The sequence below is a fragment of the Dreissena polymorpha genome, chromosome 5 (genome assembly GCF_020536995.1).
Source record: "Dreissena polymorpha isolate Duluth1 chromosome 5, UMN_Dpol_1.0, whole genome shotgun sequence".
Lineage (NCBI taxonomy): Eukaryota > Metazoa > Mollusca > Bivalvia > Myida > Dreissenidae > Dreissena > Dreissena polymorpha.
The window spans coordinates 104,102,911-104,118,498 of NC_068359.1; the positions used below are offsets into that span (position 1 = coordinate 104,102,911).

The 15,588-nt window shown below is 35.2% G+C and overlaps 2 protein-coding genes and 1 long non-coding RNA gene across 4 annotated transcripts; 2 read left to right on the forward strand and 1 right to left on the reverse strand.

The window, feature by feature from the left end:
• The first annotated feature begins 1,888 nt into the window (after positions 1 to 1,888).
• LOC127832445 (uncharacterized) lies at positions 1,889 to 2,987 on the forward strand. 2 transcript variants are annotated; one of them, XR_008026899.1, is made up of 3 exons: positions 1,889 to 2,018; positions 2,716 to 2,817; positions 2,886 to 2,987. It is a non-coding gene; the product is annotated as an uncharacterized LOC127832445 (long non-coding RNA). The 2 variants fall into 2 exon arrangements; XR_008026900.1 differs by having other exon boundaries at positions 1,889 to 1,984.
• Positions 2,988 to 3,965: 978 nt separating this feature from the next.
• LOC127832443 (ubiquitin-conjugating enzyme E2 J2-like) lies at positions 3,966 to 12,194 on the reverse strand. Its single transcript, XM_052357916.1, has 8 exons — positions 12,046 to 12,194; positions 11,412 to 11,530; positions 10,532 to 10,572; positions 9,933 to 10,035; positions 9,534 to 9,624; positions 9,077 to 9,124; positions 6,930 to 7,010; positions 3,966 to 5,360 (listed from the first exon to the last, which is right to left on the reverse strand). Exons 2-8 carry the CDS (start codon positions 11,528 to 11,530, stop codon positions 5,139 to 5,141), a joined length of 705 nt encoding a protein of 234 aa, XP_052213876.1. The 5' UTR covers positions 12,046 to 12,194; the 3' UTR covers positions 3,966 to 5,138.
• Positions 12,195 to 12,354: 160 nt separating this feature from the next.
• LOC127832442 (beta-1,3-galactosyltransferase 6-like) lies at positions 12,355 to 15,568 on the forward strand. The gene is made up of 2 exons (XM_052357915.1): positions 12,355 to 12,519; positions 12,868 to 15,568. The coding sequence occupies exon 2, from the start codon at positions 12,892 to 12,894 to the stop codon at positions 13,858 to 13,860; it is 969 nt and encodes a 322-aa protein (XP_052213875.1). The 5' UTR covers positions 12,355 to 12,519; positions 12,868 to 12,891; the 3' UTR covers positions 13,861 to 15,568.
• Positions 15,569 to 15,588: the final 20 nt, after the last annotated feature.

A 15,588-nucleotide genomic window follows, 5' to 3' on the forward strand; every position in this document is an offset into this window, starting at 1 on the left:
TACGGACAGATGGAACTGTTCATACAAATATCACGATTGCTTGCATTCTCGTTATCTGTCGTGATATTTGAATGTACAGTTCTATCCGTTTTTTAGTCTTCATCAACAAATTGTTTACTTTGACGAAATTGTTTACAAAAGGCAGGGACCTATATTTGTTTGTGTAGGTCCCTGCAAAAGGCTATCCATAGTAATTAGTTACGCCATCTATTTAGTGCTTCATATTAATCCTAGATAAAGAGGTGACCCGTTCAACTATCAAAACAAATATATTATAAAAGGGATTAGTTGGCATGTGTTGTACAAACAGTAAAGTGATACCTGTTTGTCAAAAATACTGCGCTAATCCCCCATATTTGCAAACCGATTATGGAAGCTTAGCTCACACATTTATTTTTGAAATACATGTAAGTATGCTATGTAAAAGCATTTAAGTATAAAACAAACGGGGAAGTACAAAATATATTAACTTGATTTCTAAAGCAAGCATATGTTTGCTGGCGTTAGCAGCACGTTCCAAACATTTTAAAACAGTGGGTGAAAAACACCTGTATTGTAGGATACAACAGCAAATATCCATGATTAGAGTGTAGGACATTAGCCCTCTGGGACATTAGCCCCTAGGACAAAAGCCCCTATGACATTAGCCCCTTTGGACATTAGCCCCCTAGGACATTTGCCCATTAGGACATTAGCCCCTACCTATTTTTACATTATTTTTTTTAGGTATTTAATTTCATCTTTTTTAAAGTAATCGAATTAATGGTTTATTTTTTAAAAAAACAGCAACAACATGTTACTTATGTATCTAATTATAAGGTAATTTTAGACTTCTGGGTGGTGTCAGATAGCAAAATATTTGCAAAATAAATAGAGTCCAAATTTTTTTTATATAAGCTTAAAGAAATATATAAAAACACTAAAATGTACGTGTGTGGTACAAGCTATATATTGTTTGTATTTACATATGAAATTAAAAAAACGGAATAAAAATGCTTACTTAAAAAGTATTTTGGGGGTGAAACGACTACATAATATGAACATGTATATTAGAAGTAGTTATTTGTAATAATGGGATATGTGGAAAAAAAAACTTTATCGATTAGTATTAAAAGTGAGTGCATTTTATTTGTCTTAATAATTATTGATTTACAAAAAAATGATGTAAGTTGAGTCCTTCAAGTGATTAAAATATTTATCAATTGTACCTACAAATTACAAGTTGAACTTATTTGGATCTAATTAGAGCAAATTAACACAAATTTTATGCAAGTGGGAAAATATGGATACGTGAGTTTGGTTGGTGGAACAATACCGGCAAGTACTCCGGCTTCTCCCAACAGCATAAATACACAGCAAATTAAGTCATTCAGTCAGAACTAAGTTACGATTGCTGCGACACCCTCCTGGTTCTCACATAATGCAGCCTCAGGGGCCGGATGACCGTATACACTTCGAAAGACATTCACACACAAGGGGTATAGGACTTAACAATTCTGTCACTTTTTGTAATATATTTCTATCTATTCAAAACAAGTTGAAGACTAGATACCCTGCTTCCCCTTCATTCACATTGCATTTTGGTTTGCCAATTATACACCAATGTTATCAAATGCATTTTCGTTTGGTTTCATCTTCAAAATAGGTTCTGTATTTACAAAGCATAATAACTATACGCCTCCATTATTCAGTAAAACAATCATTAAAACAAATGTTGGTGACAACAAAATTATGTACTTACGAACATTTTATGTATTTCATAATACTATAAAATACATATTTTTTATAAATTAACTCATTATTCCTTCAAAATAATTTGAATATTTTTGGCTAATATAAAATATTTTGGAAAAATAAGCATGTAAAGCAGCTTATTGATTCTTTATAGCGTCAATCAACTTGCTTATATTAATGAGGTGTAGCGTCAATCAACTTGCTTATATTAATGAGGTGTAGCGTCAATCAACTTGCTTATATTAATGAGGTGTAGCGTCAATCAACTTGCTTATATTAATGAGGTGGTATAAGCATGTAAAGCAGCTTACTGATTCTTTATAGCGTCAATCAACTTGCATATATTAATGAGGTGTAGCGTCAATCAACTTGCTTATATTAATGAGGTGTAGCGTCAATCAGCTTGCTTATATTAATGAGGTGTAGCGTCAATCAACTTGCTTATATTAATGAGGTGGTATAAGCATGTAAAGCAGCTTACTGATTCTTTATAGCGTCAATCAACTTGCTTATAAAGCAGCTTATTGATTCTTTATAGTGTCAATCAACTTGCTTATATTAATGAGGTGTAGCGTCAATCAACTTGCTTATATTAATGAGGTGGTATAAGCATGTAAAGCAGCTTACTGATTCTTTATAGCGTCAATCAACTTGCATATATTAATGAGGTGTAGCGTCAATCAACTTGCTTATATTAATGTGTAGCGTCAATCAACTTGCTTATATTAATGAGGTGTAGCGTCAATCAACTTGCTTATATTAATGAGGTGGTATAAGCATGTAAAGCAGCTTACTGATTCTTTATAGCGTCAATCAACTTGCTTATAAAGCAGCTTATTGATTCTTTATAGCGTCAATCAACTTGCTTATATTAATGAGGTGTAGCGTCAATCAACTTGCTTATATTAATGAGGGGGTATAAGCATGTAAAGCAGCTTACTGATTCTTTATAGCGTCAATCAACTTGCATATATTAATGAGGTGTAGCGTCAATCAACTTGCTTATATTAATGAGGTGTAGCGTCAATCAACTTGCTTATATTAATGAGGTGTAGCGTCAATCAACTTGCTTATATTAATGAGGTGTAGCGGCAATCAACTTGCTTATATTAATGAGGTGTAGAGTCAATCAACTTGCTTATATTAATGAGGTGTAGCGTCAATCAACTTGCTTATATTAATGAGGTGGTATTCAGTTGTATGTCACTAGACTGTCGGTCTGATATCAACATCAGAAAACTAACTGAAATTCTATGTTATGTCCTTCATGGGAATATGCATTAAAACGAACAAGTTTTTTTGTCAATATCAAATAGTATGTCTCCATTACTAAATGAATGAGATTTGATTTTTTGAAACAAGTCACCGGCTGTCCGGTTAGGGCACTGTCTGGTACACGCTTTTCTCACATAGTCGACCTGGATTCAATCCCTGTTTTCGGAAGCAATTCAATTTTGTTGGCAGTCACCGCATCGGATAGGTGGGGTTTTATTTAGGTTTTCCACCCAAAACACAAGACAATACAAAAATTGAAAATCTTTCAGCACCAATCACATATACCAGGAAAATTAAGCTATAATTAAAATAAAGTGCCAAGTTTCACTGTCAGTTAATTAGGTAGGAGTGCTGGGTCACACCCCAGGTCCACACATTATGCAGCCTCGGTCAAGGAGGTACCACATTAACTTTGTAATACACACACATACATACAAAACAAGGCCCTCTGCCGAAATATTAAGAATGCAGATAAGATGATAGTGACAAGTCAGCCGTTTACTTTTGCGTAAAATAAAAAATCGGCATTGAGAGTCCTTAAATAACGCAATCTAAATTACTAAATAGCGCAAACTAAATTACTAAAGTTACTCCGTTTACTGGTACTACTTAAAAAGCTTTTCTTTAATTTGACCTTGTGACACACTTATTTAACTTCACTTGACCCAGTTATGAAATCAGCCAACATATCTTTTGGACGAATGTTTTGACCACGTTTCACAAAGAATGTACAATACATGTGGCCTCTAGAGTGGTAACAAAGAAAAAGTCATCGATGCACGACACATATCCACAACCAACGACGGACAAAAAGTAATAATAAAAGTCTGTATGAGCACGTTGTGCTCATGTGAGCTAAACTGCGTTATTTCAACTATATGATGTATTTATTTTAACAAAACAATCAATTACGCATATGTACATCAAATACACGGTGCTTGTTCAACGACACATACTAAGCATATTTTTTTATTTCAATTATACCACTAAAAAATATATTCCTATTACACCCTTAAACGTACAAATATCAGAATGATTAGAAACTCCACCTATCGAATTCTGGAAAGGGTTTAGCCAAACCAACAATTTATTTAGGACAGCATTATCAGCAAACAGAACAAAAAATAGCTTACACTGCTTACTAAATTGTGAGATGTGGTCAAGACAGAAGACTGTGTGGCAGATGTCCTGATAACAACAGCCATCAAAGCTCTATTAAGTTCAGTGAACTTAACAATAACAACTAAAACAAGGGACAAAATTGTCACAAAACCAGGTTTTCAACTCAAATTGTGACCTTGGTGATATTGACGTAATTCTTTCAAGCGACACACTGTCCAATGATGGTGAACAAACGTGCCAAATGATTATAAAATCTCACAATTATTGACATAGTTATGGCTCGGACAAGCTCATTTATGGCCATTTTTGACCTTTGAACTCGAAGTGTGACCTTGACCTTGGAGATATTGACGTAATTCTTTTGCGCGTAACACCGTCTAATGATGGTGAACAAATGTGCCGAATGATTTTAAAATCTCACAATGAACGACATAGTTATGGCCCGGACAAGCTTGTTCCGCCCGCCCGCCAGCCCACCCACCCGCCTTCCGACCTTCGCCAAACTAATAACCAGTTTTTTCCCTCGGAAACCTGGTTAAAAACAACAAAAAACGCTATATGTCCTTTTTTTGAAAAGACAATAAACATTCAAAACAGGACATACTAATGCAATGTCATATAAAATCACAACAGAAATTCAAAATTGTATAACTTCAAAGTATGAATATAAAATCATTGTAATAACTACCTAAGGCCACGTAAGAAATATGTATTGGAGCTTGTAAAGTGTTATGTTCAGGTCAAACATTTTAGCCATTGTTTCTACTAGGTTAACCAAACATCATCATTCTGGATCTGTAACACATTGACTTTCATTTGAGGCATATACATTGTAGAGTAGAGGTTACAGCTGGATCCAAATGTCAAAATTAAATGTTATGGTAATATTTAAGAATTGTTAAAAAACAAATGTCATACAATTACTATCCAGCTGATTAATTATATACTTCAAAACTATATGTGTTAAAACATATTAGTTCATACAATCCCACTGTCTTCAACCAACATCATTCCACAATTGTTTTTAAAACATATTTCACAGTATAGGCAAAGGCTGCAAAGCCAATAATAACGAGAATGTTTGAGAGTGCTGTGCCCATGAAGCCTTGCTGTCGGTCTGCATTGCCTCCCTCCACTCCGGCCACACTAGACTGGTGGGAGGACTGAAGTGTCTGACAGGTTGACTCACGGATCTCTTCCTCTCGCTTACGTATCTCCTCACGGATTTTCTAATGTTTGAAAAAAGGATTCAAATTAGCTACAACAGATCTACTAAAAAGTTCAATAACAGTATGTTTTATATGGCAAAACAGTGATAGGCAATAATACAGTTCATCATATTGAAATTTCTTTTTTCATTTAGTAAGTAAATATTTATAATTATAAGTCTGGGTAAAACTATGCAAAAATAAATAGAAATTTGTGACACATACAGTGATACACATTAAGGTATGAACAATTGAGAAGGATCACCCAGTTGTTAAAGAAGATTTGAAAACACAAAATTACATTACTATAATTTGTAGTCGAAAAAAAGGGAAGAGATTCAACTTCTGCAAAACCTTGTTGCAGCTTAAATTTTATTCTTTAGGATCATCTACACATCATGGTGATTCCATTAGGAAATTTTGAGTGAGATTCTCACAGCAGTTAAATACCAGTTAAATCACACAATTTGGGGATTACCGGTATACATTCTATAGTGGTAAATAACAAGAGGGCCTGAACGGCCCAAAGTCGCTCACCTGAGATAACAAGATATTATTGGGACAAATCTTCTGACCAAGTTTCACGAAGATCGGAAAATAAATGTAGCATCTAGAGTGTTAACAAGGTTTTACTATAGCCATATAAGGAAAAATGCCCTGCCCCCTGGCAGCCATGTTTTTCAACCAATCGGCATCATTTTTATACTCTTCCAAGATATTATCTGGATGAATCTTCTGAACAAGTTTCATGAAGATCGGACAGTAAATGTGGCCTCTACAGTGTTAACAAGGTTTTACAATAGCCATATATAGCCATATCAGGAAAAATGCCCCGTCCATGGTGGCCATGTTTGTAAAGCAACCAAAACCATTTTCGAACTCATCCAAGATATCATTGGGACAAATCTTCTGACCAAGTTTCATGATGATCGGAAAATAAATGTGACCTCTAGAGTGTTAACAAGGTTTTACTATAGCAATATAAGGAAAACAGCCCCGCCCCCGTGGTGGCCATGTTTTTCAACCAACCGGCATCATTTTTGAACTCGTCCAAGATATTACTAGGATGAATCTTCTGACCGAGTTTTATGAAGATCAGACAATAACTGTGGCCTCTAGAGTGTTAACAAGATTTTACTATAGCCATATAAAGCCATATAAGGAAAAATGCCCGGCCCCTTGGCAGCAATGTTTTTCAAGCAAACGTAACCATTTTCGAACTCATCCAAGATATCATTGAAACCAATCTTCTTATCAAATTTCATGAAGATTGGACAATAAATGTGGCCTCTAGAGAGTTAACAAGGCAAATGTTGACGCCGCACAACGGACAACGGACAAAAAGCGATCACAAAAGCTCACCATGAGCACGTTGTGCTCAGTTGAGCTAAAAAGAAAGGGCAATATTTCTGCCCAAACTTGTTGCAGCCAAAATTCATATTTTTCACGATCTTCTACACATTAAGGTCATTTAACTGTGAGTTTGATTAAGATCCATCAATTATTTAGAGAGTTCATTACACAAGCTTTCGGATGTACAAACTTTCTAAGATTATCCCCTCCCCCAACCCCAATCACAGCAGCTCTCACCTCTGCTTCCTCTGGAAACAGATCACAGAACACCTTGTCACTCAGATTGAAGCTGCTGCTCTGGGCCGCAAGCTGACGTTTCTACAGAAATAGGCATCAAGAAACATGAGGTCATGACGTTTCTACAGAAATAGGCATCAAGTAACATATTAAGGTCATGACGTTTCTACAGAAATATGCATCAAGTAACATAAGGTCATGACGTTTCTACATAAATAGGCATCAAGCAACATAAGGTCATGACGTTTCTACAGAAAAAGGCATCAAGCAACATAAGGTATTGACGTCTCTACAGAAATAGGCATAAAGCAACATAAGGTCATGAGGTTTCTACAGAAAAAGGCATCAAGCAACATAAGGTCATGAGGTTTCTACAGAAATAGGCATCAAACAACATAAGGTCTTGACCGTTTCAAAGGAAAGGGCATCCAGCAACATAAGGTCTTGATGTTTCTACAGAAAAAGGCATCAAGCAACATAAGGTCTTGATGTGTCTACAGAAATAGGCATAAAGCAACATAAGATCATCATGTTTCTAATGAAATAGGCATAAAGCAACATAAGGTCTTGATGTTTCTACAGAAATAGGCATCAAGCAACATAAGGTCTTAATGTTTCTACAGAAATAGGAATAAACCAACATAAGGTCTTGATGTTTCTACAGAAAAAGGCATCAAGTAACATAAGGTCATGAGGTTTCTACAGCAATAGGCATCCAGCAACATAAGGTCTTCAGAAAAAGGCATCAAGCAACATAAGGTCTTGATGTTTCTACAGAAAAAGGCACCAAACAACATAAGGTCTTAACCGTTTCAAAGGAAAGGGCATCAAGCAACATGAGGTCTTGATGTTTCTAAAGAAATAGGCATAAGTAACATAAGGTCTTGATGTTTTTACAAAAATGGGCATCCAGCAACATAGGGCATGATGTTTCTACAGAAATAGGCATCAAGTAACATAATGTCTTGATGTTTCTACAGAAATAGGCATCAAGTAACATAAGGTCTTGATGTTTCTACAGAAATAGGCATCAAGTAACATAAGGTCTTGATGTTTCTACAAAAATGGGCATCCAGCAACATAAGGTCTTGATGTTTCTACAGAAATAGGCATAAAGCAACATAAGGTCTTGGTGTTTCTAAAGAAATAGGCATAAAGCAACATAAAGTCATAATGTTTCTACAGAAATAGGCATCGAGCAACATAAGGTCATTATGTTTCTACAGAAATAGGCATTAAGCAACATAAGGTCTTGATGTTTCTATAGAAATAGGCATCAAGCAACATAGGTCATGATGTTTCTAAAGAAATAGGCATAAAGAAACATAAGGTATTAATGTTTCTACCGAAATAGGCATCAAGCAACATAAGGTCTTGATGTTTCTACAGAAATAGGCATCAAGCAACATAAGGTATTGATGTTTCTACCTAAATAGGCTTCAAGCAACATTGTCTTGATGTTTCTACAGGAATAGGCATCAAGCAACAAAAGGTATTGATGTTTCTACAGAAATAGGCATCAAGCAACATGAGGTATTGATGTCTCTATAGAAATAGGCACCAAACAACATAAGGTCAGGATGTTTCTACAGAAATAGGCACCCAGCAACATAAGGTCTTGATGTTTCTACAGAAAAAGGCATCAAGGAACATAAGGTCTTGACGTTTCAACAGAAAAAGATATCAAGTACATGAGGTTCTACATTTTTACAGATAAAGGAATCAAGATAGTAACATGAGATACTTAAGTTTCCACATAGATGGGAATCAAGCAACATTAAGTTTTTTTACAAGCATCGTTTACTGTTGGGTCAAAGATTTTGGTTTGATCCGTGGTACTCATGATCAAAGGACCAATGCTTTAACGACTACTAATTATTCTTTTATGGCTGCAGTTTTAATGCAAGCAATCCACATATTGTCCACAATTTCATCGGAAAGAAAATGAACAATAAAAAATATTGATAATTCCATTTTTTAATTTTAATGATTCATAATTTTCTCAATTTTCTACTCTAAATATTGCTGATTGCTCATATAACAATATTGTACTACGTTACTTTAATCATATTTCTATATCCTTAGGGTAGGTACTATACTTAAACCAGAAGCTTGCTGAATGCTATAGTGACTGTAATGCAACTTACCGTGTAATCTGAGGTCTCCAAACTTCCCAGGGTGGGCGTCTTCTCCAGCTGTAACATGCACAATTACACTGCATTCACAACACATTATCACTAGTAAATACGCATACATTTGTTTTTTTAGTGCCTCAACTTGGTTTAATCCTATGATTCCAGAAAACCATTAAGCGCCAAGTAGCAGGGTGCTGGGCCCTGTCAGTTGACCTCCTCCTTCCTGCACCTATTGGCTGTAAACATTACATTCATACACTGTTAACAGTTTAGGATGGGCTTCCGACTTAATGAATGTGTTTTATAAGTCCTTAAGCATGGTGTGGCATGGCTTTCAGGTAAAATAAACACATTGATCTTTTTGCAGATAATTTTGTTTTAGTGGAAAATATTATCATGAAACATATATATTCACTAAAAAACATACAAGCGTACATAAAAAACAGAACACCAGTCAGGAGATACCTACCATGAAGCTGAGCATGCCAGTCAAGATTGTGGACACAGACCACGCAGGGTTCCATGTGTCAGGGTGGAAGTCACTGATGCTCAAACACAGTCTGAAAATAACAACAAGCCGGTGTTCATGTATGTAAAATGATGCAAAAATTGTGTTTCATACAATCAATTTGTGTACAATCATACAATCAATTTGTGTAATAGTGCATATAAATAATAATTATGTTACAGAATATGTCACTTTGCAAAGTCCTAAACATAAGCCACTTTTGCCTAAGGAATTTTCAATTGTCTATGATCATAGCTTCATCATAAAACCCAATAAAAACAGGCAAAACTAATCACTCTGATATGATATGCTCAATTCTTCTACAGACAATTTTGAGCCAGTGGGGCCCTGGTAGTATACCTTGTGTTACACTTAAACCGTCCATTAGGTGTGATCATGTATATACTAGGAGGCTTAAATGGAAATTCTCTGGGAAAGACCAGCTTCCCATGATATGTTCCACCTGCAAAGAATTAATATAAGACACAGTAATAAAGGAAGCTGCATTTTTACAAACAAACATTTTTATTAAACATGATTAAATTTAACTAGGCCAACTGACACAATACATTGATTGAAACAAGTTTGAATAAACAAAAAGATCTGATTAATTTGATACACATGTAGCCGGCAGTATGACAACAAAACTACATAACTGGAGCACACAAATCACAGGCATGTTAAATTTCAAGGGCATACATGAATGTAATAATTGGATCACCTCACTCAAAAATTGTGTCTTGCTCATCAACAATTCATGATGAGATATCTTTCAAACTTATTTGTAATCGGTTGAGATATTTGGAACTTATAAATTACACGTAGACAATCTCACAGACCAACCAACTGACAGAGTGACTCAAATATTCCCCCTAAAAAATTTTGTTGCAGGGCAATAACATTTATGCTGTTGACATAAAAACATTGTTATTCCTATACAGTGTAAAACCTGCATATACCTTCATATGGTGTATTCTCCGGCCCTGTCACAACATAATGCCTGCAATGATAAAAAGTACATGGTACATTTTTACAACATAGACATGATGTATGTTACAACAGATACTAGTATTTGATGTATTTTACATTGTGATTTCTGGAAAGATTGTGAGTCATCCTGCCCTTTCACCATTCTTCTACTTCTACTTCGTACTTCCTACAGTCAATTGCTGACTATTACAGGAAGGCCTATTATAGGCAGATATGGAAACTGTCGAGCCCGTTTCCTGGGAAGAACCAGTACTTGGTGTCTATGGAGGAGATAATGAGAACGCTCACCGAGTAGGGAGGGAACCCACAAACTCCCAATCGCTAGGCGGACACCTCATCCACTACACCACTGCGACCCCACTGATTTGGGAAAGTTATCAATACCATTCAATTTGAAAAAAAAAAGTTGTTTGCACCCAATTGGAAATGTTATCTTATCCTTTAAAAGCTATAAAAAGGATGTCAAACCAGTAATTAAATTTAAATAAAGGCATTCTTATAACATCTTGAAAGGGCTCCAATGAAATGATCATGGTCTTAGTTACTTTGGTTATTTCACAAAACATATATAAGGTTCGATAAAGGTAAATTATAGCTAAACTAACAAAGTTACTTCAGGAATTGTGTTATTTGATGATAGAATCTGAGAAAAATAAGTAAATTATTCTTTTTTTACCTGAAATTAAGTCAGTTAGTTATAAATGAAAGCTTGTTGGGGGTTAAAGTAGGAAGCATGAAAGAGTCTTTTTTTTTTAATCAATACTTTATTTTTTTAAGAAAGTGTATTGTACTAATTATTACCCATAACAGAAATCTCATAAATGTTTTGATATAAATGTCATTTTGTACCATTCTAAGATATTGGATGGGAGCGGTACAGCTTTTACATAGGGAACTGGGTCTTTCATGATCCTCATGTAATCCTGCCGCAGCCTGGCAGTGGCTGTTGTATTCACACGTTTGGACATCTGAGAAAAACAAGGCATTTCTTTCAAAATGACAACAAACTGTAGCATCATTTCCACCAATAACAAATTGATGGTCACTCACTTTTGGGATAAAACAAAATGAAATATTTCCACTTTGCGCTAACCTTTCTATGTAAAAATTGCAAGTCCATTTGATATTTAACAGAACAGAACAGTTAATTTAGTAAATAAAGGCCTCCGGCCCATAATACATAGCACAATAACATAATATAATACAATTTTAGAGTTGTGTCCATGATACATAACACAATAACATCCAATAATACAATTTCAAAAGTTGTGCAATTTCAAAAGCGCAATCACATGTTAACGACAGATAAGTTGAGCGATCACTATAAGAGTTAAATTACTAGGCTTTGTCATGAAAATCTTTAATAACAATGAATATATAATATCCTCATGATATTGACATAAATGACAAGTCAAGTGTAACCCCTGCCACTTCCTCATCACGGCTAATGGACGGCTAACAAGATTCCAAAAAGAAAACTTACCGCTGGAGGAATAATCTGAAATTCTAGGAGAAAGACGGCAACATGTTATTTATACCAAAACCACGGAATCGATAATGTTTAGATTAGTTTATAAGTCTAACATATTGTAAAGTTTTGTTGAATGTTGTGGAGATGCTCGAATAAAAACATCGACATCAACTTGCGTGAAAAGGAAGGAAGGAACGACAACTGCTGTATTTCCCAGAATAAATTGGACAAGCTTATGAAAAATATTTGATCTCTAAAGTACATAATTCGTAGCTCGTAAGAACCTTTCAAGAGCTGTATGCACTATTTGCTTATTTTTTTCACATCATGTGTATTTTAATGACAAGATACGCTATCTGATGTATAAACGTCGTCGGTTGCAAGTAAACCGGATAAATATTTCGGATAGGCTACGGACCACTACAATATTACGAATGCTGACATCTGTATTGTTCACTTGAACAAAACAGTTTTAAATCGTTGATTGTAAGTAACTGGGTGTATTATTTCAAATAGGCTAAGAACCACTGAATGTTATCAAGGCTTTCATATTGACATTTCACTTAAACTGGTTATTGTTGTACATTTAAATTAAATCTTTTGTAACTACTCGTACCAGTAGTCATATTTATAAGACGCGCAAAGAATTTAGAGATACTTTTTATATGGGCTAAATTCTTACGGGCTCCAAATATTACCAATATAAAAAAGTAGCTTAATATTTGAGAGCGTCAACAAGTTGGACTACATGTACCAGTATAATGTTAATGTTATTTTCTTTGACAAAAATGACATATTCCATAATTGACTCTTATTCTTTTTCTTATTTTACAGAAATAGCTACCTTCAGTGAAGAAAATGATTTTTCGAACAAGACGGTTTTCCAAAAACCTTTTTATTTTTGGCATATGCGCATGTGCTTTATGGATATTTGCAAGGTCTGTGTTTCATTGTCAATCTAGTCAAAATGATAGTGCAAGAAATGTAGAAAATAATAAGAAAGACTACCACTTTTCCACAAATTTACTAATAGTTGTGTTATCAGCTCCAAGTCACAAAGAAGTTCGAGATGTGATAAGACAAACATGGGCTTCAAAACCCCCTTTAGAAGTTAAGATACGCTTTGTTGTTGGTGTGAAACACTTACCTTTAAATGTAGAGGCTGATTTGAAAAATGAGCAGCAGCTCCATAATGATCTTATATCTCTTGAAAAGTTTGAGGATTCGTACAATGCTTTGACAATGAAACTTATAGAAACATTCAAATTTGTGAATCAGCATGTTAGATTTAATTTTTTAATGAAAGTTGATGAGGACAGTTTTGTACGTGTTGATAAAGTCTCAGATGAGCTTTTGTCTAAGCCGCAAGAGAGGTTGTATTGGGGATTCTTTGATGGTCGAGCACATGTAAAGAAATCTGGAAAGTGGGAAGAAAGGGACTACGTGTTATGTGACAGATATTTGCCATATGCTTTAGGGGGAGGTTATGTGCTCTCAAAGGACTTAATTACTTATGTTGCTGAAAACAGCCACTTATTTAGCATTTTTAAGAGTGAAGATGCTTCTTTAGGGACCTGGTTAGGCCCCCTGAATATTCACAGGAGCCATGACACTAACTTTGATACGGAGTTTGTTTCTCGTGGATGTTTCAACTCCTATATAGTAACTCATAAAAAGTCACCGGATGATTTAAAAGAGTTGCAAAATAACATGATCAAGTTAGGCCAGCTTTGTACGCAAGAAAAGCGAACTCGCTTGTCTTACGAGTATGACTGGACAGTTTCTCCGACAAAATGCTGTGAAAGGAAAGATCCTTCCATTCCTTAGGTTGTTTATTCCTTGACATAAAGGAGTGTTAATCAATAATTCATCAACATTCTATCTTTGACTGCGGTCACAGCTTCCTACAAGCTTCTCAATTCTGGGAGATTCTATCTAGCTGCCCTATGTCTTGCCCATCTGCTTGGAAGGTTCCAGTTGAGGGATTGCCTTGTAGTATTGGATGCATGCTTGCAAAGGTTGTGGCCTTTCGATTGCCAATGTCTCTGAAAGATGTCTTCTTCAACAGGCTGCTGTGTTCTTCTTTGTTGGTGATCTTGTGTGGCCAGCAGATCTTAAGGATTTCCTGAGGCAGATGTTGATGAAGACCCGAAATTTCTTCATGTAGGTGACTATGGTTTTCCAGGTTTCTGCTACAATAAGAAGTATTGGCTTATCGATAGTATGAAAGAGCCTGAACTTGATGTTGATGCCTATAGCCTTGAATCCCCAGATCAATTTTTGGTGGTTTGATTTCCTGCTTCATGTTTTCTTTATTGTCAATATATATAATCATTTAAAATGTGTCCTTCCTTTATTTGTTAAGTTGTTATATATAATAAAAAATGTTGTTTACATTTAATGTTAGAAGCCCCATAAGAGTAAACGGTAATACAAATTCAAAAGTTTTATATAGTCATTTATGTGTTTTTTATGCCCCCTTTCGAAGAAAAGGGGGTATATAGTTTTCGCACTGTCTGTCAGTCTGTCACACTTTTCGTGTCCGCTCTCTAATTCAAATAGTTTTCATCCGATCTTTACGAAACTTGGTCAGAAGTTGTATCTAGACAATATCTAGTTCAAGTATGGGTCATGCCGGGTCAAAAACTAAGTCATGGGGTCGAAAAAAACAAATCCAAGGGAAGTAATAAGCTTAAAATGGACATAATTATCTGACCTGCCAAATTATATATTTTTGTTAAATAAATAAAAGCGGCGCAGTAGGCGGTATTGTGTTTCTGACAAACACATCGTGGTAAAAGGTCAAGGTCATCATTCAAGGTCTAAGGTCAAAAATACAGATCTAAGGGAAGTAATAAGCTTAAAAGGGAGATAATTATTCAATATTTAACATAGCAACTTGATATTTGGCATGCATGTGTATCTCAAGGAGCTGCATATTTTGAGTGGCTAAAGGTCAAGGTCATCGTTCAAGGTCAAAGGTCAAATTTATGGCTTCAAAGCGGCACAATAGGGGGCATTGTGTTTTTGACAAACACATCTCTTGTTTTTAAATGATATAATTATCATTTCTGTCCTGTACTAATTTGTGAATGGTAGGGTTCATTACATACCTGTGGACTTATGTCCATAGATACATGATGAACTCTGGCTATGATCTCTTTGATAAACCACAGGCCTTGGTTGTCAGTGATGTCTGACTTGGTCATTTTTGACTGTCTACAGACCCCCAGCCCCCTGGTTGGATTGGACAAAATCCAACGGAAGTAATAAGCTTAAAAGGAAGATGATTTCTATACCTGCCAAATGAAAAATAGAAAAGCTATTTCAAAGCGGCGCAGTAGGGGGCATTGTGTTTCTGACAAACACATCTCTTGTTATTCTAGGCATCATTATCATAATGTTTTTGTGTTAAATCAGTTATATTATATATATATATATATATATTTTTTTGTACTTCCAATTCATTCAAATAAATTATGTCACCTTGTCGATCTGATAATTGCTGTATAAAAAATATAACTTTATTAGTTCATCTGCAAGTCTTGTTTTAAT

Excerpts from the sequence above, each read along its gene's own strand:
- LOC127832443 (XM_052357916.1), bottom strand. The coding sequence starts at position 11,530 with ATGTCCAAACGTGTGAATACAACAGCCACTGCCAGGCTGCGGCAGGAT. Across the intron at positions 10,573-11,411 it reads CCATCCAATATCTTAGAATG|GCATTATGTTGTGACAGGGC; the intron begins GTACAAAATGAC and ends TTATCATTGCAG. Across the intron at positions 10,036-10,531 it reads GGAGAATACACCATATGAAG|GTGGAACATATCATGGGAAG; the intron begins GTATATGCAGGT and ends AATTCTTTGCAG.
- LOC127832442 (XM_052357915.1), top strand. The coding sequence starts at position 12,892 with ATGATTTTTCGAACAAGACGGTTTTCCAAAAACCTTTTTATTTTTGGC.